The sequence below is a fragment of the Neofelis nebulosa genome, chromosome 14, assembly GCF_028018385.1.
Source record: "Neofelis nebulosa isolate mNeoNeb1 chromosome 14, mNeoNeb1.pri, whole genome shotgun sequence".
NCBI lineage: Eukaryota > Metazoa > Chordata > Mammalia > Carnivora > Felidae > Neofelis > Neofelis nebulosa.
In genome coordinates, this window is record NC_080795.1 from 30,151,750 (window position 1) to 30,166,114 (window position 14,365).

At 39.1% G+C, this 14,365-nt stretch overlaps 1 protein-coding gene and 1 long non-coding RNA gene across 7 annotated transcripts in view; one reads left to right on the top strand and one right to left on the bottom strand.

Annotated features, from left to right (window-relative positions):
* The window catches only part of LOC131495139 (uncharacterized), a 318,187-nt gene that overhangs the window by 283,583 nt on the left and 20,239 nt on the right, over positions 1–14,365 (top strand). The window lies entirely within an intron of this gene.
* Positions 7,427–14,365, bottom strand: part of IMPA1 (inositol monophosphatase 1) — a 35,912-nt gene continuing 28,973 nt past the window's right edge. For all 6 annotated transcript variants that reach the window (XM_058699934.1, XM_058699938.1, XM_058699936.1 and 3 more), the window contains 2 exons: positions 10,340–10,491; positions 7,427–9,441 (listed from right to left, as the gene is read on the bottom strand). In XM_058699934.1, coding sequence (XP_058555917.1) covers positions 9,326–9,441; positions 10,340–10,491 — 268 coding nt within the window. In that variant the 3' untranslated portion in view covers positions 7,427–9,325. The remainder of the gene's footprint in view (positions 9,442–10,339; positions 10,492–14,365) is intronic.

Genomic DNA, 14,365 nt, shown 5'->3' on the forward strand with positions numbered 1-14,365 from the left:
CCATGTTAGCAAAATTTGTGCTGAGCTGCTAGTCCTAGGCCAGATGCTCCAGATTGCAATGGCCACCAGGAGCATGGAGCATGGAGGGAGTGGCTCTGTGAGATGTGCTTGGTGTTAAAAATTTTTTTTTTGCACTGAGCCTAGGGTCAAGGCCAGCCGGTTTAGAGTGGGCAAGTCCTTGGGAGAACTCATGGGTGGGGTACACTGCTAGCAGATTAAGTAGCAAGTGTCTGTAGAGGGTTGCCTCCTGCAGGTGGTTCTGTGTTTATGCTGGGGGCGTGGGGGAATAAAATGGCACTTACCAGCTTCTTTGTTCCTGAAGAAGTCCCTCAACATGCTCCAAAATCCTTATAAACAGATATCCCTCCCATTCGTCCCAGGCGTTGTGCAAACTGTTGATTCTGTGTTGCCTCTCTGTGGGCTATTGTCTCTTTAAGAGTGGTGACCCAGTTATCACTTGCCCTCTTGGCTCTCCCACTATCAAGTCAGCTGACTTTTAAAGCTCCAGGCTGTAAGTCCTGCTGATTACACAAACTCCCAGAATTCAGCCCCTCTGGTTTCAAGGCCAGACATCTTGGAGATTTGTTTTCCCTGTATGGGCTCCCTGGTGCTTTCCCCTCTCCATGCCCACAGCTCCCTCCCTCCTGCACGCAGCTCCCAGTCACCACCTCTCCAATGTGGTTTCTTCTCTACATTTATTTGTGAAGTTTGTTCTTCCAGTCTTTGGATTGCTCTCTGGAACAGGGTGAGCTTAGGGTCCTCCTACTCCACTCTTCCCTCCCATTTGGTCTTGGACTTTTGGTTGTTTGCAGTTTTTTGATTACTGATTTGATTTCATTACTAGTAATTGGCTTGTTCAGATTTTCTGTTTTTTCCCAGTTTTGGAAGATTGCATGTTTCTATTTTCTAGGTTGCCCAACTTGTTAACATAAAATTATACATCAGTCTCATAATCCTTTGTATTTTGTGGTGTTGGTTGTTACTTCTCCTTTCATTTCTGATTTTACTTATTTGTGTCCTATCCCTTTTTTTCTTGGTCTGGCTAAAGATTTATCAATTTTGTTTGTCTTTCCAAAGAACCAACTCTTGGTTTCATTGACCTAGTTTTTTTATTCTTTATTTCATTTACTTCTGCTCTGATCCTTATTATTTCCCTCCTTGGTTTGTTTATTTGAGATTTTTCTTGTTTCATGAGGTAGGCCTGTATCACTATAAGTTTCCCTTTTACAACTGTTTCTCTGTATCCCAAATACTTTGGACTTTTTGTAAGTTTTTAAATTAATTAATTAATTACTTTTTAAAAATGCTTATTTATTTATTTCTTTGAGAGAGAGAATGCACAAACAAGGGAGGGGCAGAGAGAGAGGGAGACACAGAATCGGAAGCAGGCTTCAGGCTCTGAGGTGGAGTTTGAACTCATGAACCATGCACAGATCATGACCTGAGCCGAATTTGGACACTTAACCTACTGACCCACCCAGGCACCCCTGGACAGTTTTTATTTTTATTTGTCTCCATGTATCTTTTGATTTCCTCTTAGATTTCTTTGACCCATCTCTTGTTTAATAGCATGTTGTTTAGCCTTCATGTGTGTTTTTTTTTTCCCCTAGATTTTTTCATACCACTGTGGGCAGAAAAGTTGCATAATATGATTTCATAATATGATTTCAATATTCTTCAATTTATTGATATTTGTTTTGTGGCCTAATGTGTGATCTATGATGGGGAATGTTCTATGTGCACTTCAGAAGAATGTGTATTCTCTTGTTTTTGGTGGAATGTTCTGTCTATATCTGTTAATTCCATCAGTTCTAATGTGTCATTCAAAGACACTGTTTCCTTATTGATTTTCTGCCTGTATCATCTATTCATTGATGTAAGTAGGGTGTTAAAGTCCCCTACTATTATTATATTAATGTCAATTTCTTCCTTTATAGGTCTGTTAATAATTGCTTTATGCTCCAATATTGGGCGCATATTTACACCTATTATATTCCATTGTTGGATTAATTCCTTTATCATTATGTAATGCCCTTCCTTTGTCTCTTGCTACAGTCTTTGTTTTGAAGTCTACTTTGTGTGATGTAAGTAGTGCTACCCTGGCGTGGTTTTGTTATTGTTTGTTTTGGTTTTTTTTCCTATTTCTGCTTCTATTTACTTGGTATATCTTTTTCCATCCTTTTACTTTCAGTTTGTATGTGTCTTTAGGTCTGAAGTAAGTCTCTTGTAGGCATAAATGGGTCTTGTGTTTTAATGTATTCTGCCACTTATATCTTTTGACTGAAGCATTTGGACCACTTACAGTTAAAATAATTATTCATAGGTATGTATTTATTGACATGTTGTTATTTTCTGTTTTTTCTTTCTTTTCTATAGTCTTTTCCTTTCTTCTTTGCTTTCCTCCCTTGTAATTGATAACTTTCTATAGTGTTTTGTTTGGCTTTCTTTCACTTTACCTTTTGTGTACCTACTATAGGTTTTGGGTTTGTGGTTACAACGAGGTTCATATATGGGATCCTAAGTATACAGCAGTCTATATTAAGTTGATGGTCATTTAAGTTTGAACTTATTCTAAAAGAACTTTTTCCTCCCTCCTCCACATTTTATGTATATATGTTTTCATATTTTGTATCTTTTTGTTCATAATTTTCTTTTAATTATGGTCTTTTCTTTTCCACTTGAAGAATTCCCTCTAACATCTTATAAGACTTATTTAGTGGTGATGAATTCCTTTAACCTTTGTTTGTGAAACTTATCTTTCTTTCAATTCTGAATAAGCTTCCAGGTAGAAAGTTGTAGGTTTTTTCCCTTTCAGCAATTTGAATATATCATGCCACTCCCTTCTGGTCTGTAAAATTTCTGCTGAAAAATAAGATGATAGCCTTATGGAATTTCCCTGTCTATACATTTTTGCCTCTCTCTTGATGCTCTAAAAATTCTTGGTTTACCTTTAACCTTTGCTATTTTAACTATTATGTTTTGTGGTGTGGACCTCCTAGGGCTCATCTTGTTTGGAACTCTTTGTGCTTCCTGAACTGGATATCTATTTCCTTCCCTAGGTTAGGGAAGTTTTCAGCCATTATTTCTTTCAAATAAGTTTTCAGCCCCTTTCTCTCTCTCTTTTTTCCTTCTGGGACCCCAAAATGTAAATGTTCAGTTGATGTTGTCCAAAAGCTCCCTTAACCTAATCTCAGTTTTTAGACTTTTTTCTTTTTGCTGTTCAGCTTTGGTGCTTTCCATTACCCTGTCTTCCAAATTGATGTTCCACTCTTCTGCATCCACTAATCTGTTGATTCCCTTTAGTGTATTTTTCAATTATTGTATTCTTCAACCCTGGTTCTTATATTCTTTTTATCTCTTTGTTGAAGTTCTCATGTTGTTCTTACATTCTTTTCCAATCTTGTGAACATCTTTAAAATCATTATTTTAACTCTGAGCAGGCATATTGTTTATCCTTGTTTCATTTAGTTTTCTGGGGGAGGGGGGTTTGGGGTGCCTGGATGGCTCAGTCAGTAAAGCTTTCGACTTGGGCTCAGGTCATGATGTCACGGCTTGTGAGTTCAAGCCCGTGTCAGGCTCTGTGCTTGTGCTGACAGCTCAGAGCCTGGAGCCTGCTTCAGATTCTGTGTCCCCTCTCTGTTCCTCCCCTACTCATGCTCTCTCTCTCTCAAGAATAAATAAAACATTAATTTAATTTTATGCGGGAGGTTATCTTGTTCTTTCATTTGGAGCATATTCTCCTGTCTCCCCACTTTGCTTGAATGTGTTTGTTTCTATGAAACATAGCTATTTCTCCTAAACTTGAAGGAATGGTCTTGTGTATGGTCATCCCCTGTGCATATTGTGTGCCTGGTAACTTTGGCTGGCTGGCTAGAGCTGTGACTGGCATAGGGGTCCCTGCATACTCTGCTGGCACTGCCCTGGTGGGATGGCCAGAGCTTAAGTGGGCATGAACTGGGGCGATTCTGGGGCTCTCTGCATAGGGAGTGCTCTTGTAGGACAGCTAAAGCTAAGGTGGGCATGGGATGGGGCACTCTCTGGGTTCTCTGTGTAGAAGACAGTCTGGCAGGATAGCTGAAGTGGGTGCAGCCCAGGTTTTCCCAGAGTTCTCCACACACAGGGCACCCTGGCAGGTCAGTTGGAGCCAAGGTGAGGCCCAGGACAGGAAGTTCTTGGCACGTACCACAGGGGTACCCTAGTGGGTTAGCTGAAACTGAGGGGGGCATAGACTGGAGGGTCCTGGGGCACTCCATATTGTCGGGGGGAGACCCTGGGAATACAGCTGAAGCTGAAATGGGTGCCAGCCAGAGTGCGCTCAGCACAAGAGGATGCCCAGGCAGAGTGACTGGAACCAAGGCCGGTGCCAATCAGGTGTGTAAGGGACTACTTGGTGGGGTGGCTGAAGCAGAGGTGAGCAAGGAAGTCCCAAAGTACTGTGCCAGAGATGCTCTAGGAGGCCACTTAGAGTCAAAGTGGTCTCTAGAGAGTTCTGGGGTAGCTTGTGCCTGTTGCACCTTGGTCTAGCAGCCAGAGCTATAGTGAGCACTTACTAGGGGTGTCCCAGTGTGTATCCTGCTGGTACACACATTGGTGGGACACCTAGGGCTGGTACAGGCTAGGGACTAGGAGCACATGAGGGAGTAGGCCAGCTCTGGCACCTAGATATTGCTTCTCCTCCATCCTATCAAGGTGAAAGGAGAAGATGAATCATGGTGCTCACCAGCCCCTTTGACCTGGAGAGTTCTAGTAGCAACCCTGGTATCTGGCAGGATTCTAGGGCTAGTTCTATTCTAGTTGCTCTTTTAAACCATTGTTTTTTCTTCTGCACCCCCCCCCCCCCGCAGAAAACCTGCTCATAGTCCCTCAGTACTATCCCTCCCCACCTCAGTGTGTGCCTGGGGGTGGAGGTGGGGGATGGGGGTGGGGTTAGGTTCCCTTCATTACCATGTCTCTCTTGCCATTCTCTAGGTGGTCTATCTTTTGTTGTGCAGAAGCTGTTTAGTCAGCCCTCAGTTCTTCAGGAGGAATTGGTTTACATATAGGTATAGATATGGTATGTGGAAGAGGGGAGTTCAGGGTCTTCCTATATAGCTGTCTTGTACCAGAGTCCCAATTACACTTTTTCATTGATAAGTAGGAGTGATTTATATAATCTGGAAAGAATCCGTCAGACATATTATTGAAAACTTTGGAGGTTGCCCTCTGAATCTCCTACTAGTATGTTTAGATGATAAAAGTTCCTAATGTGGTCCAATTAATCTTCCTGTATGGCTAATGTTGTGTGTCCTGTTTACCAAATCATTACTTACCAAGGACAGGAAAATATTCTATCTTCCAAGAAGCTTTATTTTTCATATTTATGATTTTTGTGCATGATGTGATCAAGCTTTTTCCCCCTTTGGATGCTCATATTGATTCCATACACTTACTGAAAAGATCGTCTTTTCCTTCCTGTACTACATTGACAATTATCATAGAGCTATCTAGTTTGTGTTTGAGTCTATTTCTGAACACTATTCCATTTTCTATTTGTCTATCCTTGTGCTAATATCCCTAATTACAGTAGTTCTGTAACAAGTTTTGATACCTAGCGGTGTAGTCTTCTAACTTCACTATTGTGCTTTAAGATGGTCTTTGCTATTTTTGGCTCTCTATATTTCCATGTAAGTTGTTAACCCTCCCACCTTATGTCCTCACCAAAATATTAGGATTTTGGTCGATTTCACTGAATCTACATCAATTTAACAAGAATATCTAAAAACTAGTGTTCAAACCAACGTGTATTATTACTCTATTCAGAGTTCAGAAATTTCTCAGTAATTTTGTTTTTCTGTGTAGAGCTCTTGCACATCTTTCATTAGTCTAATGAGACTAATTCCTAGGTAGCTGATAGTTTTTAAAATATTATGTATTTCATTAAATATTATCTTAGGTGTGGCTTATACATAGGATTACCTTACACTGATTTTACATTGACCTTACCTCTAGTAACACCACCAAAAACACTAATTAGAAAGTTTTGTCTACTTAGAAAATCCAAAAGGGTCTTCCATCCCATTGACTGTGAATTAATTTTATTTCTCCACTCAATCCTTATACTGTTTTCTTGCCTTGTATTTGACTATAGATTTCCCTATCAGCAGTGCTTGACATGCAACCCACAAATTTTAATATTTTCATAACAAAAAAACCCTGAAAACAGAGGAACTTGAAAGGGACAATGTAGGGAATAAAGGGATAGAGTAACATTAAAAAAAAAAAAAAGCTAATAGAAGGACTGGAAGATAAGGAAATCCTTTGGAAACAAAAGCAAAGAAGTTAGAGAAAACAAGACGATGAACATAGGAGGTCCAATACCTAAAGATGAGAAATTCCAGAAAAAGAGGACAGACAGAGTATGAGGAAGAGAGGAAAGTATTAAAGCAGCCAAACAGTAAAGGACTTAAACTTTCCAGAATGAAAGGATGTGAATAATTAGCACAATGGATGGGGAAAAAAAAAAAAGACAAATCTTATCACCAGGAAATTCAGGATTTTCTTTTGATTTCTGGAGTTTTCTAAGATCTTCAATAAAAAAAAACTTGCGGGGCACCTGGTTGGCTCAGTTAAGCACCTGCCTCTTGGTTTCAGCTCAGGTCATGATCTTACAATTAGTGAGATGGAGCCCCTCATTGGGATTCTCTCTCTCCACCCCTCCCCTGCTCATACACTCTCAAAATAAATATACTTCAAAAAAAGAAAAGGACTACTTGTTAATGGATTGCAAATTCAAAGACTGTTCATCAATAATTTTGAACAAAAGAGAGTGAGGCAAATTCTGAGGGAAAACTGTTTTCAACCTAGCATTCTAGACCTAGCCAAACTATCAATGAAGGAATAGACATTTTCTTGTGAGATTTCAAAACTTTCCCTCTCAAGTGCATTTTCAGAGAAAACCCCTGGAAGATGGGCTCAGCAAAATAAGGGACTGCCACAAAAAAAATCAAGGACACAGATGACTGAACATAAGAGAAGCAAAGAGAAGCCCCAGGAGGACTACTATGAACACACTTAGTAACCAATTCAGACTGGAAGAGATGGAAAAGGGTCCCAAAAGATGTATCTATAGGAGGAAAAGAAAGCAGTTAATAAAGAGGTTTTATAATCTTGGGGACGATGTGTTAATCTCAGGAAGAACAAAAATTACACAGGTAAGAAGATATAATCATAGCATACTAGTTGGTTAATCAGTGAATGAAAGTCCTTGAACACTGAATATACACTTAATAACAAAGATTATATTAAATTAGTAATTACTATAAGAGGATGAAAAGGAGGATGTAAAGGTAGCTCAAGGGGGAGTTAGAAGTACAAAATCCCCATCTTCCATAACAGCAAGTTTAAATAATGAATAAAGTCAAATATATAGCAGAATATAGCCTTTAAATACATCCTTTAAATATCCTTTAATATACCTTTGAAATGATGAAGGTAAATACAAGAAACTGCTAGAAGGTTTACAAACTATTGGCAGATAACTCACTTGTCAAACCTCTTTTTTTCAATGTCTAAAGAAATTTCAGCCACAAATTAATTAATTGCATTTAGGGGGAAAAAAAGCTACTTTTTGGAAAATTATTCTAAAAGACTTTTAGAAAAGTTGAGAAAACTATAGACAAAAAAAAAACCAAGAACATACATTCAGCCACAACTGCAAGAGTCAACATTTACAACTCAACACAAATCTTCAACATTTACAACTCAACACAAATCTCAAACATAAACTATAAACTTTAACAAGGTTCAGTTATACTTAAAATTTTATGAATCTTAAATAAATTTAATTGCAAAATTAACCACAGAATACAGTATATTTTTACTGCACATGACCAACAGTAAATAATTACAATACTCAAATCTTAGTATATTGAAGTGCACAATCCCCTACCTTAAACTTTATAAATGTACTTTTCCTTTTATCAAATACAAGGTTCACATGAGACTAACAAAAATTAATAGTCTATTCAAGTGTCAAAGGACAAGGCTAAGCAGTCAATTGACCTTATTTAAAATGTTTATGAACCAGAACAATTTTCGTTGAGTTTCCTAAGACAAAGACTAGTAAGGAATATTTAAAGACTGAATAGAATCCAGTGGCAACAAAATTAAGGAGTTTGGGGAAAAAAACACCATTCAATTAATAATACAGTTTACCTGCCAGATTGTAGGTCTCCTGTGCACAACAAGATCAGTAGGAACAACTTTCAAACATTAATATTGAATTTAGTACAGTTTTTTTAAATGTTTGGTTGTTTTTGAGAGAGTGCATGAGGGAGACACAGAATCTGTAGCAGGCTCTAGGCTCTGAGCTGTCAGCACAGAGCCCGCTGCGGGGCTCGAACCCACAAACCGTGAGATCACGACCTGAGCTGAGGTCGGACACTTAACGAACTGAGTCACCCAGGAGCCCCTGAATTTAGTACAATTTGATACTCTAATTATAGAATTTAAATTAGATGCCTGATAATGTTTTGAAACTTCTTTTTTTAAACATTGGGACTTTAAAAGATTCCAAACAAATACTGTAGTGTCTTGGAAAACATTAACTGCAGAAATGCCCACAAGTAGAAAGGATACCTGATGGTACAGGAATTGAAATGATATGGCAATGTGAAGAGTTAAAAGGAATGATATCGTAAAATATGAAAAGGATGAGATCATCTTTAACACCTGAAGTAAAAATAAAGGGTGAGCTCATTGCTTTATGTATAACTAGGAATTGCTACCTTCAAAATATCTTTTGAATGCTTATTTTTAGACTGCCCATGTTAAACAAATACTCTGCTAGGTGCTGCGTGTACACTGATGAATAAAACAAGGTTCTCTGCAAAGAAAAAAAGCCTTGGTCTAGGAAGGACCCATTAATTCTTACAAATTTAATTAAATATGGCTTTGGGAACTAAAGAAAATTTTTTCCAAAAAGTTGACTTTGTAGTTAAGAATGCTTATGTACACAGTCAGAATTTCAGAGGCTCATATATACTTAGAAACTCTAAACTGCTATTTCAATCGATGATACTGTCTTATCAACTACCTGTATATCTTTCCCAAAGTGCACTCTCACAAGCAAAGTTTGTTAAAACAATGCAACATTTCATGTATTCTCGCATACCTAGTCTTAGTAAAATATACAACAAACTGCAATTTTTTAATCTGGATATCAAAGACAACTTAAGCCAATCATATTATACATCTGAAATAAACGTCCTAAATTTTATAACATCATCAGTGTGTCAGCAAATATAGGGGCGATGGAACCGTGACTGAATACACGAGGCTGTTGCAGTTAATCTTCATCATCTCTTTGAAACGGTACTACTTGAATTTCTCTGGCTATCCTTTCTGCTAATGTTTTACTATTTGCAGCAATTATTCTTCGTGACATCAAGTCAAATGGCTCACCTAAAATCAAACCAAATATGGAAAATGGTTATATCTCATACAAGAATTCCTGTAAAACTAGTACAGCAAATATGTACTAGGGTCAATCATAGTATTTTAATACTTTCAGTTTCCTTTACTCTGTCACAGAACCATAATGTTTAAGCTCTGGCAATGCATAAATGAGTTTTAAGAGTATTTTAATAAATACCAGGTTTTTTTTGAGGGGGTTGTGGTATCTCAGTCATACCAGTTTGAAAAAGGTTATCTTTACAGTTTTTAGTCTTTATTTAAATTCCAGTTAACATCAGTGTAATATTAGTTTCATCTATTCCTTCTTTTGTGTGTTCTTTTTCAATTCTTTTTATTACTCTTACTACCTCTTTAATGTTTGGGAACCTATGTTCATGAAATTTGCCTCCAAAGCATTTCATACCACTCTTCTTCCATTCCCTTCTTCGTTGCCTTTCTCCCAGATCACTGGTGAATACTTCTGGGCCTGGTTCACTGTAAAAAACTTCATCAGTTCAAAGCAAGCAGTCAGCCTCTCTGGGCCCAAGGCACAAAGTGATGGTGGAGACAGTTCACTGTCAACTACCACCATGATCACCATTCAAAGAGCTCTTGGTACAATCCTCAGATTCAGTGACCTTCTCTACTTTTCTAATAGCTTTTCAAGAGTTCCTGGTACCTTTAAAAAGGCTTAGCCATCTATCATTATTAGTCCCACATTACAATTAGCTTTTTACCCTCCTTGCCTGTCAAAATTTAATATCATGATTTTGCAGAAAATCACAGGGCTTGTTTGTTTTGCCTTCAACAGGTGAAGTGTAGTATATGTTAAACATTAAAAGAAAAAAGCTGTAACTAAAGGAAAGTCCAACAGAGAGAAAAATGCTTCAGTGTCCCATCATTTTACCTGTCACATCCATTAGCACTCCTCCAGCTTCAGTAACAATGATGCCAGCTCCTGCCATATCCCAGCAATGAATTCCCATTTCATAATATGCATCTGCAACGCCAGTTGCCACAAGGCACATATTAATAGCTGCTGTTCCAACACCTCGGATCCTACCAAATAACATTTAAAAATAAGATGGAAAAAAAAAACTTTCAAACAGGTTCCTCCTTTAGTTTTAAGGGTTAATTGAGAGAATTTGAGTGAATATGGAGAATGTTAAAAAAAAAATTATTTCATTATTTGTTTCATCATTTGTTACAGTGATCAGTGATTATGATGAGCTCAGATGATTAGCATTTTTTAGCAATAAAGTATTAAGGTATGCACACTGCCTTTTTAGACATAATGCTGTTGTACACTTAATATACCTTGGTAAAATAAACACATAATTTATATGCACCGGAAAAAACAAGAAATTCATCTGACTGGCCTTTTTGCTGTGGTCTAGGACCAAACCTGCAATATCTCTGAGATATGCCTGCATTTATAATGGGAAACCTTCTTTATAATGGTCTACCACTATCAAGTGGTATTATTATCACCAATAATGGGACAAAAAGGTATCAAGTACCTCTTCTTATGATGCACTGAGAGACAACATTGCTTGTCTGGCATTCCGGCCAAAAATGTAACTCTAATCTTTTGTTTTCTCTTAAAAAAACTTTTTTTTAAATGTTTATTTATTCTTCAGAGAGAGAGAGAGAGAGAGAGAGCACGAGTGGGGAAGGAGCAGAGAGTGTCAGCACAAAGCCCAGTGCAGGGCCTGAACCCACAAACTATGAGATCATGACCTGAGCCAAAGTCAGACGATCAACTGAGCCACCCAGATGTCCCTATGTAACTTTTATCTTGAGAAAGCCAGACAAACCCAAATCAAGGGACATACTACAAAGTAACTGGCCTACATTTTTCAAAAATAGCAAGATCATAAAAGACAAAGACTAAGCAATAGTTCCAGATTAAAGACAATTGATGAGAAATGACAATTAAGTGCAATGTTTGATCCTAGATTGGATCTTGGATCTATTTTTCAAAATTTGCGTAAGGCCACTATATTAGGTAATATATCGCCATTAATTTCCTGATTTTTGTAACTGTAGTTATGTTAGGGAGTATCCCCCTTATTAAAGGAACACACACTGAAATGTTTAAGAAAAAGGGTTCATCAGGTCTGCAAGTAATTTTCAAATGGTTTTTCCTCAAATTCCTTTTGTAATTGTTTAAATTTCTGAATATAAGGCAATGCTATCTGTTCACAGAAAAGGAAATAACAGGAGTTGGGGGAGAGCTGGAAGATGGCACACTAGGAGGATCCTGAGCTCAACTTTCCCTACAGACACACCAAGCCAACAGCTACATTTGTGCAACGAACTGAATAAGGACCCAGAGTCTGGCAGAACAGAGCTTAATCATAGAGAGACCAGACCAAAAGGGTAAAAGGGGCAGACATGCAGTTGGGAACCAAAGCCCTCTGGTGAGACTAACCACAAACAGGAAGGTCACCACAAGCATGGAGAAGTGAGATGATCAGGCTCCGTGCCATGTACCCTAGGCATTGTGGAAACACACCGGGAAGACAAGTCCCTGTAACATTTGGCCCTGAAGATGAGTGGGCTTAACTTCACAAGCTTTTAAAATCAGTGGGGTTTAACCCCAGGTACTTTTAAAATGAGCAGGCTCAGTTCTGGAAGAGCTGGAGGACAATAGGAAACAGTCTCTACCCTAAAATAACCCAAAATAAGTAACCCATAATAAATAACCCAGCCTAGACACACCATAGAAGCAGTAGTTTGAAAAGTGCCTGTGGTATATGTGGAAAGATAGATTTATTTACTATCACAAAACATGTGGTGCCATGACACATCTTCAGGAAACTTCTCCAAGAACAAAAGTGGAGGCAGGCACCACTTCCCTTCATCTCCCCCAGCTTAAATAGCCAGATACATGTGGCAACTTGTGCATTCTCCTTCTATTTTGCTAGAACCACCTGCCCCACCCCCACATTCACCTGCAGACCCACCCCATACAACTCCTCCCACAACTCGACAGGCATTCCCCAAATGCAGCTCCTGCCCCACCAAATCCTGCAAGCAGCCTGGGCAGGGACCAAGTGACTGTCCCTTGGATAGAGGGGTAGATAACCCCACACACCAGCACACCCACAGTTCCAGCAGCCAAACCTTTTAGCTGACCACCCAGGAAGGGTGCCCTGCACCTGGTGAGCCTACAGCTACAGCAGACAAGACTGGGTATAGACATCTAGTATGGCTGCTCACCCCTTCCGAAGAAAGCCTCTCAGGGAGCCCCACAGGGAGAGTGCTCTGCCCTCTGGTGGGCCCACAGCTAGGGCAGAGTAGGTGCAGACATCTCCCACATACAAGCATGCAGTGACCAAACCCAGCACGGTGTGCCCACAGCAGACACAATAGGTTATTGCAGCCAACTGGACTAAAGGCAAATGTGATTCAGCCACAACAGTAGGGTGTGCACAGCCCCCAGAAGATATCCCAGGAGTGCCTGGTTCTGGTGACCAAGGGGCATTGTGCTACATGGCACCATAAACTTCCCTTCGCAAGGCCACTTCTCTCAAGAGCAGGAAACAGACCTTCCTCATACACAGAAATAAACAGAGAGTTAGTCCCGTCTCCTCATTTTGTCTATGTTCCAAATGAAAGGACAAGGAAAAAAAAAATCACAGCAAAAAGGCTAAATGAAATGGAGATAAACAATATGCCTGATGAAGAATACAAAGTAATGGCCATAAAGATACTCACTGGACTTGGGAGGAAAAATAAGTAGAAGATCCCTGAGATCTTTGACAGAGAAAAAATATAAAAACGACCAATCAGAGATGAAGAACTCATGCTAGAGGGAATCAATGACAGAATGGAGGATGCACAAGAACAGACTGGTGATCTGGAAGACAGGGAAATGGAAAGCAACCAAGTTGAATAGCAAAAAGAAAAAAATAAGAGAACTCAACGATTTCATCAGGCATAATAACATTAGCTCTCTGAAGGAGAAGCAAGAAGGGGCAGAAAACTTATTTGAATAAATTATAGCTGAAAACTTCCATAACCTGAAAGAAATAGACATCCATATACAGGAGGCAGAGACCCTCCAACAAGATGAACCCAAGGAAGTCCACACCTCCCTACATCATTTTTGCCATGTTATTTTAAAAAAATTTTTTTAAAGTTTATTTATTTTTGAGAGAGGGAGAGAGGGAGAATGAGTGAGGGAGGGGCAGAGAGGGAGACCCAGAATCTGAAACAGGCTCTAGGCTCTGAGCTGTCAGCACAGAGACTGATGCGGGGCTCGAACTCTCGAGCTGGAGATCATGACCTGAGCCAAAGTCGGACATTCAACCAACTGAGCCAACTAGGTGCCCCTTGCCATGTTAATTATTAAAAGAATTTTAAAAGCAAGAGCAAAAAACAGTTGCATACAAGGGGAATTCCATAAGGCTACTGGCTGACTTTTTTGGCAGAAACTTGCAGGCCAGGAGGTAGTGTCATGATACAGTCAAAATGCTTACAGGAAAGTATCTGCAACCAGAATATTCTACCCAGCAACAGAACTGTTTGGAACAGGAGAGATAAAGAGTTTCCTAGACAAACAGAAGTTAAAGGAGTTTATCACCACCAAACTTGACTTACACAAAATGTTGAAGGGAATCCTGAGTGGAAAGAAAAGGCCATAATAATAAGAAAATTATGAAAGAAAAAATTTCACAGATAAATGCAAACATATAATAAAGGCAGGTAAATCACTTATAAAACCAGTACGGAGGTAAAAAAAAAAAAAACATGAAAGTAGTAAAATATACAAAATGAGTCAAGGGATACACATAAATAAAAGGATATAAAATATGACATTCATGGGGTGCGTGGGTGGCTCAGTCAGTTAAGTGTCTGACTTGATTTCAGCTGAGGCCATGACCTCACGGTTCAGGAGTTCGAGCCCCACACTGGGCTCTACACT